At 38.0% G+C, this 15,560-nt stretch overlaps 1 protein-coding gene across 3 annotated transcripts in view; it reads right to left on the bottom strand.

Moving 5' to 3' along the window:
• Window positions 1-15,560, bottom strand: part of cacna1ha (calcium channel, voltage-dependent, T type, alpha 1H subunit a) — an 87,445-nt gene that overhangs the window by 6,698 nt on the left and 65,187 nt on the right. For 2 of the 3 annotated variants that reach the window (XM_022683349.2, XM_007247849.4), the window contains exons 24-32: window positions 11,677-11,828; window positions 10,615-10,724; window positions 6,867-7,000; window positions 6,678-6,748; window positions 5,020-5,098; window positions 4,299-4,417; window positions 2,253-2,552; window positions 960-1,128; window positions 669-826 (exon numbers count right to left, since the gene is read on the bottom strand). In XM_022683349.2, the coding sequence (XP_022539070.2) occupies window positions 669-826; window positions 960-1,128; window positions 2,253-2,552; window positions 4,299-4,417; window positions 5,020-5,098; window positions 6,678-6,748; window positions 6,867-7,000; window positions 10,615-10,724; window positions 11,677-11,828 (1,292 nt within the window). The remainder of the gene's footprint in view (window positions 1-668; window positions 827-959; window positions 1,129-2,252; window positions 2,553-4,298; window positions 4,418-5,019; window positions 5,099-6,677; window positions 6,749-6,866; window positions 7,001-10,614; window positions 10,725-11,676; window positions 11,829-15,560) is intronic. The other variant, XM_022683350.2, reaches the window with a different exon arrangement.

Here is a 15,560-nt window from a genome sequence, read left to right as displayed (position 1 = left end):
ATTGGCATAGCTTTTTGCATTCTGACCTCCCATCTGCTTTCATTCATCAGAACAACTACAATTCCCATAATCCCCTACTGTCTGAGGGCTCACCTGCCTCACACCAATGAATTACGCTTTCTATGATCATTATCCCCTGAGTACTGATTCAATTAATCTGTCTCATTACCTTCTGTGTATTTAGACCCTGTATCTTTGCAAAGTATTGCCAACTCCTGTCATTGCACAATGAGCATTAAATATCTGTCTGCTTTCATTATGTGTATTCTATTCTATTGTAAAACTGGTCTCTCCTTTTGGTTTTGTTACTTTTGGTTTGGTTGTTTGGTTTTCTGTTTTTTGACCCTGGTTAACTTGGTTCACAAATCTGCTTTAGCTTAATTCCTCTTGTGAACTCCATTGAATCCCTTTTTGCCTTTTATGTCTGTAAACGTCTGGTCTGTTTCTCTAATGATACACAAATGTAACATGCTTAAATTTGAATAAAACAGAAAAATTAGGGGTGTTTTAAAACCTATGACCAGTAGTGTAATAGAATCACCACCTTCAGATCAATGCATCACAATGTCCTGATGCATTTTAGATCCCTGTTTTGCAGCATTTTTTCATTTAAAGCTAATTATTTGAGAATGAAGTAATGTGCAAAAAAAGTGGTGCAGCTACTGTACCTGCCTACGCAGAGGCCTGCCTATGCTATGCGTGGGGGAAGGCATGGGAGGAGGGATCCTGGGCATGCAGACGTTAAACTGGGGAGGAGGAGGAACACCAGGGACCTGGAGCAGGGAATGACCCTCACATGGCTGGGAGTGGATCGAGGTCACCGAGCCTATATGGAAAGTTAATGGGTCATTCACTTCCATTAGGTTTTCACTGGGTTAACACAAATGTATGTACAATTTTCGATTCTTAAAGACGAAAATCTAGGTTATGAACTTTTGTCTGGTTAAAAAAAAGAGTACCTAATTCAGGGTATCCTTGATTTGGCTCCAGCTCCTGCAGTGGGTACGGTGCGCTGGCAGGCCTCACCGGCCGGAACATGTAGCTGTCGTTGGGTAGCGAGTGCATTCTGGACACGGACATCTTCCGCGGAGAGAGGAAATTCTCCTGAGTACCTTGCCTTTCTTCATCCTGTGTGAGGGATATTCTCGTTTACCCATCTGTCCAGGTACATAAAGACACCCCCCCCTTCCCCATTCCTCCCCTTACACACATATCCACACAAGTAAGCTCTTATAGCAGACTCATTCACCGGCTCACTGAAGCAGCACCTTGACAGAAAACAGTCCCAGCCCCCCTACAGAAGCTCACTATCCATATATAACCCTTCAGTACGCAGGCATTATGTGGGGTCACCTCAGCACTTCACAGAAGAAGGGTCAATTTTCTTCCCAATTTACATGGCCAATTACACCAGGAGGGTGAAGACTAGCACATGACTCCTCCGATACATGTGAAGTCAGCCACCACTTCTTTTCAAACTGCTGCTGCACAGTGACTCAGTTCTGATATATCAGCTCACAGATGCCTTATGCTGATTGAAATCACCCTTTGCAGTGATGAGGGGAAAGAGTGCCATCTACCCACCCAGAGAGAGCAAGGCCAATTGTGCTCTCTCAGGGCTCCGGCAGCTGATGGCAAGCTGCATGAACAGGATTCGAACCTGATCATAGTGGCAGCGCTTAGCCTGCTGGACCACTCAGAGCAACTTGATGTGATCTTTAACTCTTGGATTTATACAACGGTCAGAATTCAGATAGATATATCCCAAATCCCATTTACAGCCTGTCGTTTTTCTTTAGTTTTCTCCTGTTATCCTTTTAATGTGACCTTTATATGACCCTGCACAGCTTTCCTTAAGATTAGAGCACTCCATTTACACAACAACAAAATCTGTTGCATGCACTGCTAACTAGGACAGCACCTAGACTTTGCACTGAACACATAATACACTTATATATAAAATATAATCATTTATGTCCTCCTGTTTTGTTGTATAGATTTACAGTATGTTGCATGTTTTGCACTTACACAGTTAACTGATTACACATTACCTGTTAAATTCTTAATTTCTGTACTGTGTAAATTCAATGAGTATTATTATTATCTATATATATATTTGTTATTTTTATGTCTGATATCTCAACTATTTTGTTATTTAGGAGCATTTGAATTAGTCCATTCATAGTTATTCCTTCTGATAAAACGTAAAGAACTATATGATTTATTTAAGAAAATAAGCTGCTCTAACTTACTTGTCCGGGTGAGTCAGGCCTCGGACCCACGTATGTCTCCCTTTCCTCTGGTCCACCAGAACTCTCTCCTGAGTCATCAGTAGCATTCTGGATCTCCTTGTCCATTTCAGTGTCACTGTCCATCTCAGCTTCCTCCTTGGCCTCCTTATTGCTCTCCTCCAGATGCTTCATCAGCACAGCCACCACCACGTTCACCAGCACAAACTGGGCCATCAGCACGAAGGTGACGAAGTAGAGTGGAGAGACCAGGGGCAGGTAGCTCAGGCAGTTATCTGCAGGAATGCACTCCCTCAGAGTGTCCTGCAGAAAACCCAACATGACTATTAATTATAAGACAAGATAAAATAACTCTGTCTAGACTTAAATGTCAAGAAATATATAAAAATATACAAAGTCAATTTATATAAAAACTAGAAAATATAAATCTTCAAAACTATAAGATTAGAGGAAGATGTTTCCTCAGTGTGGTCTGTTATTATCAAAATACTCTGTCTTTTGCTCTTCAAAACCTAGCTTAAAGAAATACTTAAGATTAACAAAAAATACACATCAAATAAACTGTATAAAATGTACCAGAAAATTAAAGTGAAGGTTAAGATTTCATTTGATAATTATTTAGAGTAATTCTTCAGAAATGTATTATTACACAGTGTTTGTAAGAAATTAAACAACTATACTGCAGACGCAAAAGGCATGTAACAATACATCAAACACCTCACATTTTTCTATATATTTTATTATATATTTTCATGTAACAACACTGAATATATGACACTTCGATACAATGTAAAGTAGTCAGTGTACAGCTACAGTATAACAGTGTAAATAACGCAACACACATTTATTAATGTCTAAACAAACCACTGGCAGCAAAAGTGAGTGCAGCCTAAAGCGAAAATGACCAAATTGTGCCCAATTAGCCGTTTTCCCTCCCCGGTGTCATGTGACTCGCCGATGTCACAAGGTTTCAGGTGTGAATGAGGAGCAGAAGTGATACATTTTGCAATATGGGCACAATTCTCTTATACTGATCACAATTCTCTTATACTGGCCACTGGATATTAAGTATGGCACTTCATAGTAAAATGTGAGAAACAGAATTGTTGCTCACTACAAAGATGGCCCAGGCTATAAGAAGACTGCTAACACCCTAGAACTGAGATACAGCACAATGGCCAAGTTCACGCAGCAGTGATGTTTCATGGAAATAAGTACAAAAATGTGAGGGGTGTACTCACTTTGGTGAGATACTGTATACTGATAATAATAATAGTTCTCCACCTGTCATACCTACAATTCCCCCTACAACTGTGACATTTAAATAACTTTACGCACTCTTTCACTTTATCAGCCTTAAGCTTTTGTACATTATATTTGCACTGATGTTCATACGGGTTCTGTTCTGTTTACAATGGTACTGTCATTCACTCTTATCCCCCCCCATCACTATTGCACTATTGTCTTGTGTCTCTTGTTTCATGTATGTCTATATCTGTGATCTTGTTATATTGTACATTTAGTGTATCTCATTCTTTTTATATTTATATCTTATCTTGATGCGATTGTTGTAACTTTGGGAAGAAGAGTAACACAATTTCAATTCTCTGTATGTCTTGTACATACTATCGCTGTCCAATGAAAAACACTTATCTTCAAAACAGGAGAGAGAAAAAAACTTTCAATGGAAGTCAATGAAAGTTTTTTTTTTATTTCAGGTCATTTTGAAGAGTTTCTATTGGTCCGTTCATCAAGAAATTTTGGCACAGTGTAAGGGACAGTTTGTCTGTTCAAATTATGTAGTAAACTAAAAATCGAAATGGAGATAAGTGTTTTTCATAGGACAGCAACGATATGCAGTACTGACAGTAAAACTACTTGACTTGACTTGACCTGTGTACGCGTTGTGGTGATCAGTGACCAGTAATAAGTAGTAAATTCACAGTTAACCAGCACATAATGACATTAATATTTTGTACATCATCCTATTTTGTAATGTGTTTTCTGTGCTGTGTTATTTCCCAGCTTTAATATTCAGTCTTACAGTACCTTCATTATGCCGTTCCAATTGTCCCCAGTTGAAACTCGGAAGAGGGTCAGAAAGGCCATTCCGAAGTTCTCGAATGTGGCGTGTCGACTCAGTCCTTCACACGGCTGTTTAATGCAATCTGCAATTCAATGGTGAACGTCAACAATCGTCAGTCAGGCACAAGCAGAATTCAAGCAGAAAAGCATTTCAAAAAACACCAATTATCCACTGAGGCTGCTGTAGAAAGCAGACGCATAATGCGAAGATGATTCGTTGTATCTTTTAAAGGACAAATGGGACGCTGCCCTCAGAAGCGTCTGCCTCAATAATTAGCATTGATTTCAAAGTTAAAGGCGAATGAAAGCAATTAGAGTGCACGTCCTTCAAGACGGAGCTTAATCCCATCATTCCTCTGATAAGACAAGCCTCACACAGGGAGCTGCTTGACACAGAAATGTCTGCTTGAGCCCAGGGGCTACTTCTCATAAAAATAAGCTGCTGTCACAGGGGTAAGCTCGCTCAATTCTCTAAAGAGCCACAAAGCTAATTTAGCTTTTCCCTCTTATAACAAAGCACTACTGTAGTTTAGAGAGAGATCCAGTTTTGCAGCACGGAAAGTTGCCCTTAAGGACTGAATCTAAACATCTCCGACCTCAAACCAAAAATGGCAGGCGGTGCGGAGTGCAGGCAGTGATGCTGAGAGAAGAAAGCTCGAGCACAGTAGAGGAATGCAGCACTGACCCAGTTTCCCGAAGAGCTCCACACCGAGTGCAGCATAGATGAAGAAGAGGAGCATAAACAGCAAGCCCAGATTCCCCACCTAAAAAAGACCAGAACACATGATCACATACTGTATTATTAAAAAATCAATCACACACTACAACACCCAGCTCTGTGGTGCCTGCTCTGTGTTCTTTATTACTCACAGAACACACACACACAGTACACACACAGATACACACTTGAGCTACACAATATTGGCTAAAGACAAAAGTGTGACATTTCACTGAAGATGCCATTCTGCTATTACCTTAGTGAAGACGATCAACAAATATATGCGTGTGGATGCACCATAGTCAGCGGCAGTATAAGCGGTTTGTTGTCACAATCAATTTCTTGATGTCAGATCACCTTTTCTTTTTATTACAGACACATTTTATTACGCGCCCACTGGGGGTTCTGTATTGTGTATTTTCTATGTTTAATGTCTTGCCTGATTCCTTGTCCTGTGATCATGTTTCTGTAAAGCTGCTTTTTGCCAACACCAGTTGTAAAAAGTGCTATACAAATAAATTTGATTTGATTTGATTGACAACCCAGTGTTACGTTAATAAGGTCCTGCAAACAGTGGCCCTACTTCTTCTGAACCAACACTCCAGTGCACTGTAGGACAATGCTCTTCCTATAGTTCTTTGGAGACATATATGCTATACCATCCTTCATTGAAAAAGTGTGGGATGCTATTTGACTTGCTATTTAAACTTCTAGCAGCAACCCTACTGAAACATCTGCAGGAATGTTTGAGTTGAATGGGATGGATTATCACTAGACACCATTAGAAACCTCAAAATCTATAGGAAATACATAGGAACCGCAAATCCATGCCAAGACATCTGGCCTGTTGTATAGCACGTGCATTGCACACTATTTTTTACATTACACACATTTCAAATCATTTTATGTTCCTGGTAAACTTTATTTTATTTTATTAGGGCTGGGTGAAATTGTAAAAACAATATTCTTGATTTTCTTTAAATATATATAACACAAGCTTATCTAAACTGACATTTCCTCTGACAGGTTTTATATGGAACGATGTGCAATCATGATTATTTCACTTTGAAAATTGCATTAAAACGTAAAAAGTAATTTGATTAATCAAATTGGTATGATTAACCTCCTTCTCTGTACTGTGTATACAGAAGGACACTTTTAAACACTTTGCAGACTATCAGCAAACTGACATAAGACAGTCAAGTTAGTTAATAGTCAGTTGATATTTTGCTGATATATATTTTACTTTACTTTGATTGACAAAATATAATTTATCCATGTTGATCCATATATATCTCTATATATATATATATATATATATATATATACACTACAAATACTTAGATGAAGGTAGCATTATATTATATTATATATATATATATTATGTTGTTGAAAGGTAGATAAATCTCTATTGACATGTTGTTGAGAATCATTTAATAGGTTAGTTCATGTCTGTCCTCTGACAGCCTGTAAAATGTCTAAAATGTAAAATGTAAACTAAAGTCTAAAAGTCTAAAGCGTCACCTAGTTTTATCCCAAAAAACACACCAAATAAGTACAAAGACAAAAGATCTAAGCCAACAGCCTCACACAAACCATCCAACCAAAACACAGTGTATGCTCACCTGTGGAAGAGCCTGCATCACAGTGTCCAGCAATGCTCTCATGCCCTTGGCCATCTTCAGAAGCTTCAGCACTGTAAACATCAGCAGAATGTGAATCACAGCACCTCAGCAGTTCTGCAACTCTATTTGCACGTCCTGTAAATGATGATATATAGGAATTCTCTGCTGACGGTTATAACGCTGGAGTACCTCTGGCTATTCTCAGGACCCTCATGATGCGGATGATGGTGGGGTTTATTGGAAGGGCGGCGTTCATCTTGATCTCCTCCAGGGTGATGCCCATGATGGAGAGAAGCACGATGGCCAAGTCCAGCTGGTTCCACCTGCCAGGAAACAGCACAGCGTATTTTATATACAGTGCTGCATATTGTACACATATCAGCACATACTGTACAATACAAGCTGTGTACAAATGCTTACATGGCGAAAATGAGAAAAATGGGTCCTTACTCCAGGACAGTTGCTAGGCTGTTGCTAAGTGGGGTGAAACTGTTTTTTTTCTGGTGTTTTGCTAAAGAGTTGCCTACTGGATGTTAAGATATTGCTAGGTGGTTGCCACAATGTTCAAGGTGGCTGCTAAGTTGTTCTTAAGTGGTTGTTGATAGCCTGTTTCTTGACTGGTGTTATAGTGTTTACTAGGTGCACAATATGGAGTTGCTAAGTTGTTGTTAGGATGTTGCTAGGTGGTTGCTATAGTGTTGCTAATTGGTTGGTAGATATTTGTGTAATACTGATAAGGTGTTTCTAGATGGGTGCTACAGTGTTGGTAGCTAGGTACACACAATGGAGTTGATTAGTGGTTGGTAGGGTGTTGCTTGGTTACTAGGCTGTCGCTATGTGGGGTAAAACTGTTTTAGTGAGGAGGTTGCTATGGTACCGGATGTGGTTGCTAGATGGGCATACTAGTGCTCTTAGGTGCTTACTAGGAAGTTGTTTAATGTTTGATGGGGTGTTGCTAGGTTTTTACTAGGTGGTTGCTATGGTAGTCTAATTTATTGCTATGGTGTTTGTAAGTGGTTGATAGATAAATGGCTGCAGTAATGCTGCTAGGGTTGTTGCTAGATGCTCATATGGAGTTGCTTTGTGTTTTTTTAGTGTAGTGTAAGTGGTTACTTCTGGGTTGTTACTGTATAGCAGGTGGTTTCTATGGTGTTTTTATGTTGATTCCTATGGGGAAAAAAATCCCAGACATTTAAGTTGCACCACAGAAACCACATGTTTGATCCAAAGGTCTGTAGAAGTCTGAATTGCACAATAAAACTGAACAGTCACCAGTTGGTGTAAATTTCTCAAAATCTTTAAGAAAAATGAGAAGAAGCCGGAACAAGAAGAACTTAGCCACAAGGAGAGTTACATCTGGCCATATACATTAAGCTCGGCTTAATGTCCTACTTCAGAACAGTTGCTAGGCTGTTGCTAGGCTGTTGCTTAGTGGGGTAAAAGTTTTTTTAATGTTTTAAAATGTTTTTTAGTGTTTTGCTAAAGAGTTGCCTACTGATTGTTAGGTTGTAGGTAGGTGGTTGCTAAGTGGTTGCTACAGTATCCAAGGTGGTTGCTAAGGTGTTATAGGGTCACTAGATGTCTTATATTTTATAAGTTGCTAATTTTTGTTAGGATGTTGCTGGGCGGTTGCTATAGTGTTGCTAATTGGTTGCTAGATGTTTTTTTGTAAAAACGATTGGCTGTTAGGTTGTTTCTAGATGGGTGCTGCAGTGTTGGTAGCTAGGTGCTCACTATGGAGTCAGTTAGTGGTTGGTAGAGAGTTGCTTGGTTACTAGGCTTCTGCTATCTGGGGTAAAACCTTTTTAGCGAGGAGGTTGCTATGGTACCGGATGTGGTTGCTAGATGGTCATAATAGTGTTGTTGGTACCAACACCATAGTAATAAATTAGACTACCATAGTCTACCAACAGCCATAAATATAGCAGCATAAGGAGAGTTACATCTGGCCATATACATTAAGCTCAGCTAATGTGGGATTAAGTGATAAACTGGGGCAATCATGACTTTCCTCATTCTGTGACGTTCGGCATAATTGAAACAAATGATTAACCCAACAGCCGATCCATCACCCAACAAGACACATCACAATTTCATGCATTATGCACAAGCAATTAAAACATGATTTAATCGCACAGTTGTGTTAAATGATCAGAGAGACAGAGTGTGTTCAGAACGTCGACAGGAGCAATCCTGTGATACTGTTCCAAACCTTCAATTTTGAAGCTAAAAACAATAATGTAATTGTCATCTCTCTCACAATCAGTGTAAAGCATTGTAATGCAGATATAAGAGGACAGGAACAGCCAGTAACTCTGCAGGATGCCACTTTGATTTTTAATCCACATTTACTTTTATCTGTTTGGGCTTGGACTTGGTGTACAGAAGCTCAACAGTGAAACAATGCACTGCCGCAGTGTAGCTGAAAGCATAAGCCTTTACAATGCCCACTTTCTTCCTCAGGGAGAGGCCAGAATAAAGGAAACGGCACTGAGGATGCACAGGCCGACAAGTTTCCCTGCAGATCTCACTAGAGTGACCTTTAGAATAAGCCGGTTTGTGTTGGTAATGAGTGTCTGAAGTGTGCAGCCCCCATACTGATGTGTAAACTAATCAGGAGGACATTGTAAAACGTGTTCAGCTGTCTACAGGGCGAAGGAGAGCCAATGTACTAAAACATCACTGTTAGAAATACTGTTTAACCCTGGATGTTTAAACTCTATAGTGGCAGTAATACAAGTGACATTTAAACAAGGCTAACATTGGGTATAAAAAAAGTCCAAGACAATCCATTCCATCCTCTTTAATCCTCTCATTAATGTTTAATGCTTATATTTAATTTACATAAATGATTATAAAAAACTGAAAAAAAACAAGCGTTTCTGGACCATCTAAGACCCAGTTTACACCTGGTAATTTCAGAGTACTAGTATCTGGATTGTATCCTGATAAAGGGTTTGACCACATGAATTTACTCTCTGTAGTCAAACACATCTCTGGTTAAGCAGACTGTTTTGGTGGTACTGGAGGAGTTTTGGTGGTTAAATATGTTTTGGAAAGACAGATGTGGATATTCACTTTAAATATGATAAAACCATAAACTGTTCTGTACAAAATAACCAAAAATTCAACACATACAAAGGTAATAATATTTTGGGTAACAATTTAACATAAGGCTTTTATAAGAGGCTTATAACGGATTTATTATAATGATAATACGGATTTTAATTAAATTTTAAATACTTTTTAGACAATGTTCCCCCCGTGACCCGTGTTCCTTAGTGTTTCATTGCCCTCACCTGTGTTCATTTGTAGCCCCGCCCCCTAACCCCAAGTGTTTCCTCTTCCCGTGTTTATTTATAGCCTGTGTGTTTCCTGTTCCTGTGTCGGTCCTTGTACGTTCCACGTCTGTCAGTGTTCTGTGTTTTCGCTTGTGTTTCCTCAGTCCTGGTTTCTTTTGTTTTTTCTATGTTTATTTTGTGTTTATTTTTGTTAATAAATGTTTTTGTAGTTTGCATTTGCGTCCGCCTCCTAGTCCTTCCTGCACCCCACCTGACACATGTGAAATCGACTACCAGCAAAAAACAATCTGGAACTGATTTTTTTTTAATCAGGATCTTATGTTTAAAATGTAAGAAAACCATCACATTTATAATCAGGAAATGCTCCATTTGATATGGCCCTAAAATAATATCATGATATTTCATGGTATTTTTGCGATAGTGATACTCTTCGAGATGTGACAAAACACTAAATAAAAAAAAAAAATATTTCAAGAATACACTACTGCAACAAAATGAAAATGTAATTTTATTATAATAATAACTAATAATGCACTCCAAATATCTCCATATATGCAGTATTAAAATAGATTAAACAAACGATAAAATATGGCACACCCCCTACATGTGACACTCTGAAGCCCTTACTACTGTACCTGTCTTTGAAGAATCTTCGGATCCCAAAGGCCACGAGTTTGAGAATAGCCTCTAAGATGAAGAAGATGGTGAAGACGTAGTTGCAGTACTTTAAAGCTTCTTCTAGATACTGTAAAGAAATAAAACAAGGCTAATGACTGTTTAATAAAGTCAAACACAAAATAGCACATAAAAAATGTACTAGTGGTTTAGCAATGCACATTATATTTGACAACAAATTATTTGGTTAAATATAGCAAAAAATGCTTTTCTGTGCTTGGCCATTTTTTTCTTTTCTTTGACATTTTTGATTACATAAGCAAATCACAACCAGCTGGGATGTAAAAATGTTCAGTGTAAATATTTTGAAATTGAGGGCCTCCAACAAATAACCATATATCAATGCTATTTTCTCCCTTTTGGTGTTGTAAGCACCTTCATAAGGAAGTATAAGTGTCACTTTTTCTATTACTTTTTTATTTAATAATGTAAACACACTGTGGCTATTCTCAAGTTCAGAAAATAGAGCTATATTACATTTTATTTATGGTGAAATATAGATTGAATCTAATAAATCTCATATCTTATTACACCTCCCAATTTAATTTTTAACACTGAATATTCCAGAATATTGCTGTGATTAATACAATTATATTTATAAGTGACACCACTTATATAAATATAATTCCATTTTGCTAATCTTACATTCATTATTTTATTTACACTTAAAGATCCATTATTAAAAGCTTAATTCTAGAGAAGAAGAACAAATGTGTAGAACAAAAATATAGTTGTGATAAATCCGATTAATCTTTTTATTGACTGACACAACAAACAAATATCAAATTAATCAAAATAAAAATGTTTATGAAAATGGAGAAAGGTAAAAATGAATATTTGTTGGAAGAACCCAAATGTAGGTTTGTAATTGTTTTTCTTTCTTTTAAAAGCTATTTAATTAAAAAAAGTGAAAAAAATAACTGAAAATATAAAAAAACAATGTTTTCTACTTTGTATTCTGCATTATTTTATTTTGTTTAGGTTTTGTTTCTGACAAAAACAGTGCATTTTGGTGCACTCACCTGGGGCTGGTCGTAGTGCTCTATGGACATGGTGACCACATTGATGCAGATGATGAAGGTGATGAAGAGGTCCAGGTAGTGGTTGGAGCACAGTGTGTGGATATACAGCCGGATTGGGGAGTAGTATGCGTAGTAGGGTATCTTTTGCGCCTCTGTTCCACACGTTGACACACAGACAGACAGACAGACAGACACACACATATGCATAATGGGGTCAATGCCGTATTACATGCAGTACAGCTACAGCAGTGAGCAACAAGCAAGAGGCACTGAGCACGAGAGGAGAATTCTACAGCACAGAAGGACAGAACAGACTGTTTTACAGCATCACCCTGTAAGAACTGTATAATGTGTGTATCTACATTATAAAAACATAAAATATCATTATACAGAAGATCAAACAGCCCTTCTGAACCCAGATCCATCTCCTGCAGTACAGTGCCTCCATAATCATGCTGTTCAGAGGAGCATGCTGTATTTTGGCCGTGTAAACATGACAATCTTTGGCTGTGTGTGAACGATTCCAAACAACAACTGAGAGCAAAGCTTACAGCTCTTTTAATAACATAATACACTATATGGACAAAAGTGTTGGGACACCTGATCATTCATTATCTCTTCAGAAATCAAAGGTATTTAAAAAGAGTTAATCCTACTTTTGTTGTAGTTACTGTCTCTACTGTGCATTAAACACTTTCTGCTAAAGTGTTGGGACATTGCCGTGAGGATTTGATAGCATTAAAATTATTAGATGGAGCACCATTATTCCAGAAAACACAGCTTCACTGCTCCACTGCCAAAGTCTGGCATTAAGCACAGTGCCTATAGGTTCATTTTTGTGTGCTCCAGAGGGTTCTATTCTATTGGTAATATTTACTACAGGTAATACTTTAGAGAATAAACAAGTTGTGTATAATACTGATTTATGGAAGTATCAATATATTGGGCCTATTTTAGAGATCTATAGGCAAGCTGTCAACCACACACCATGTTACTTGATTTAGGGTGTATGAATATGTCTTTGCTATCATAACGACAGGAAAAGTACACTTTGTGCAGCTTGAAACACACAAAAGGCATGTACTTATTCCCTTAATAAGCATGTCACTTGAAATTTCCCTTAAGACCCAGGTGTGGGTTTAGCAGATTGCTATTTTAACAGTGCAGCGTTTGTACGCTTTTCAGCAGAGGAAACTGCCCTTTAAATGGTGCAGGCACAAGGCATGAACATATACCTTTCGCGAGGTGTATGATAGCAATGAGCATCGCAATATGCCTTGCATAGGGGGTATGATAGTGCCCATTATGTTTTCCAATACTGATGGTCAAAAACGCAATATTTTTTACTTAGATTTTATGTATGAGATGCTCAAATCGTAATATTTTAAATCGTAACTAAGCTGGTTGATCAGTATGACATTTTGGTTCACAAGTATGATCAGCAGGACCAGCCAAACCATTTTGGTTGAGCAAGACCACCATTGTGACCAAACTGGTTGACCAGTATAACCAACAAGAAAATGTTGTTTGAGGTGCATGACCAGCATGGCCATGCTCTTCAACTAACATAACCATCAGAACCAGGCTGGTAGATGAGCAAGACTAATGTGTAAACCAGCTGCTTTGGATGGGCAGAATAATGATGACAATACCCAGCTCTAGTCAGCAGTGATGTGCAACTTAAATAGCTGAATGCATTCATTAGAATAGGTGCCCACACATATTTGAACATATAGTGTATTTCAAGTGTATTTCTAGTATTTCTGTATTAAATTACTTTAATTTGACACTTTTGAAACCCAGACAATCGCTGAATCCATCTTTCTGAGTCTGCCATACAAAGCATGTTTACTGGTAACATCTTACCAAATACCAAATAGAGAGAGGCTAAGATCAACTGTGTTCTCGGCGTATAAAGATGCACATGCAGTCTAAGAATCCAACCAGATCCCCACCAAATACAACACCAGTCTGCCCTCAAATCTCCCACACCAGCTAACTCCTCCATACAGTTGAGGTGAAATATGATGGCGGGGGTGAAGGATAAATCAGCTATAGACTGAAGAGCACTTCTTCAAGCAGTTGGTGCCCAACTTCCTGTACATCCTGCGCTGTGTTCCTGTGCTGTCAGAAGAAGCTGACAGCTGCTCATAAATCACTTATTCTTTCAGGGAGAGTTCCAGCTTTTTTTTAAGTCCTCATCATCGGGGGCTGTCATAAGAATGCACTTTGACTGAGGAGAGATTGCGTTCCTGAGGTGCCAAAATGCTGGCACGGGTGAAGAGCCAAAGGCACTTTACCCCACAGTCCTCAGTCTAAAAGAGTGCTCTCAGGGTACGGGTGAAAAACGAACCGGGTGGATGTGGTATGTGTGAGATTTTAGGAAGAAATCAGATAGACTGTAATTCAATTTAAGTGGAAATTCTATAGTATTAAACAGTAGCAGTCAAATGTTTTAACACCCAATTTTGAGCACAGTTCAGGTAAGTATGCTTTTCTTTTTTTGCCATCTTTACAATCACTGATTTTCTTAATGTCACACCTGTATCTTCAATCAGTGATGGGACAAGGAGGGTATAAACATGGGCCCCATGTAAGCTGTACACTACATATGGGGCCTAAATGTAAAATTAAGGTGGGTTGTAATGGTCAGGTGAATCCAACTAACAACATATGTACCTATAAACTCAGAAATAAATCTGTGTTTGTTGACTTATTAAGATCATGTTAAGATTATGTTTGTTTTGATAGGAATAAACGTTACCACATTTTAGCCAGAAACACAATAACCAGTGCCTCAATAGCAGTGTATTTATACACACAGAACATCCTACAGCAGGGGATTAAGAATACATCTAAATATAAATATAATTAAATATCATTAAAAAGTAAAAAAAAACTTATTTCAGTAATTCAGTCTAAAAGGTGAAACTCATATATTATATAGATGTATTACACACAGAGTGATCTTAATTTTAATTGTTCATTTCTTTTATTGTTGATGATTAATGGCTTACAACCAATGAAAACCCCAAAATCAGTGTCTCAGAAAGTTAGAATACTATATTATTTAAGACCAATTGGTACTTTTGGCAGTGTGCCAAAGTCCTGCTGGAAAATGAAATCTGTATCTCCATAAAAGTTGTCAGCTGCAGAGGGAAGCATGGAGTGCTTTAAGATTTTGTGGGAAAACAAAACTGCACAGACTTTAGACTTGATAATAAAACACAGTGGATCGACACCAGCAGATGACAGACATGTCTCTCCAAACCATCACTGATCATCAGTAAATTTTGCAATTCATTTGTAAATTGAGGGAGCAGAGTCTGGAGGAAGAGTGGAGAGACACACAGTCCAAACTGCCTGAGGGCTAGGTTTCCACAATCAGTGATGGTTTGGAGAGACATGTCATTTCAGATGTCATTTTCAGGAGGACTTGGCACACTGCCCACACTGCCGAAGATACCAATTGGTCTTATATAATTATATAATAATATAATATAATTTTCTAAAACTATGATTTTTGGGTTTTCATTGACTGTAAGTCATAATCATCAACAATAAAAGAAATAAACACTTAAAATAGATCACTTTGTGTGTAATACATCTATATAATATATAAGTTTCACATTAACATTTTTGTTTAAATTCTAAATTAAATACTTTCCCTATCGTGTCCATCCATGTACATTCTGCTTTAAAACATACTATAGATTCATAGCCAAGTGCCTGCAACATAAATGCAACATTGAGCCAACTGTGCAGCTTATAAGCAGCATAAAACAAAGATAAATGCCGTGTCTGCCATTCATTGGTAGCAATCGAGGTAAAATGTAAAACATTTGTTACGTTAGTAATCTTCATTTGAGATCATATCACTCAGC

This window comes from Astyanax mexicanus, chromosome 3, assembly GCF_023375975.1.
Source record: "Astyanax mexicanus isolate ESR-SI-001 chromosome 3, AstMex3_surface, whole genome shotgun sequence".
Classification (NCBI taxonomy): Eukaryota; Metazoa; Chordata; class Actinopteri; order Characiformes; family Acestrorhamphidae; genus Astyanax; species Astyanax mexicanus.
The sequence above is the reverse complement of the archived record's forward strand: the minus strand, read 5'-3'. Positions and strand labels throughout refer to the sequence as shown.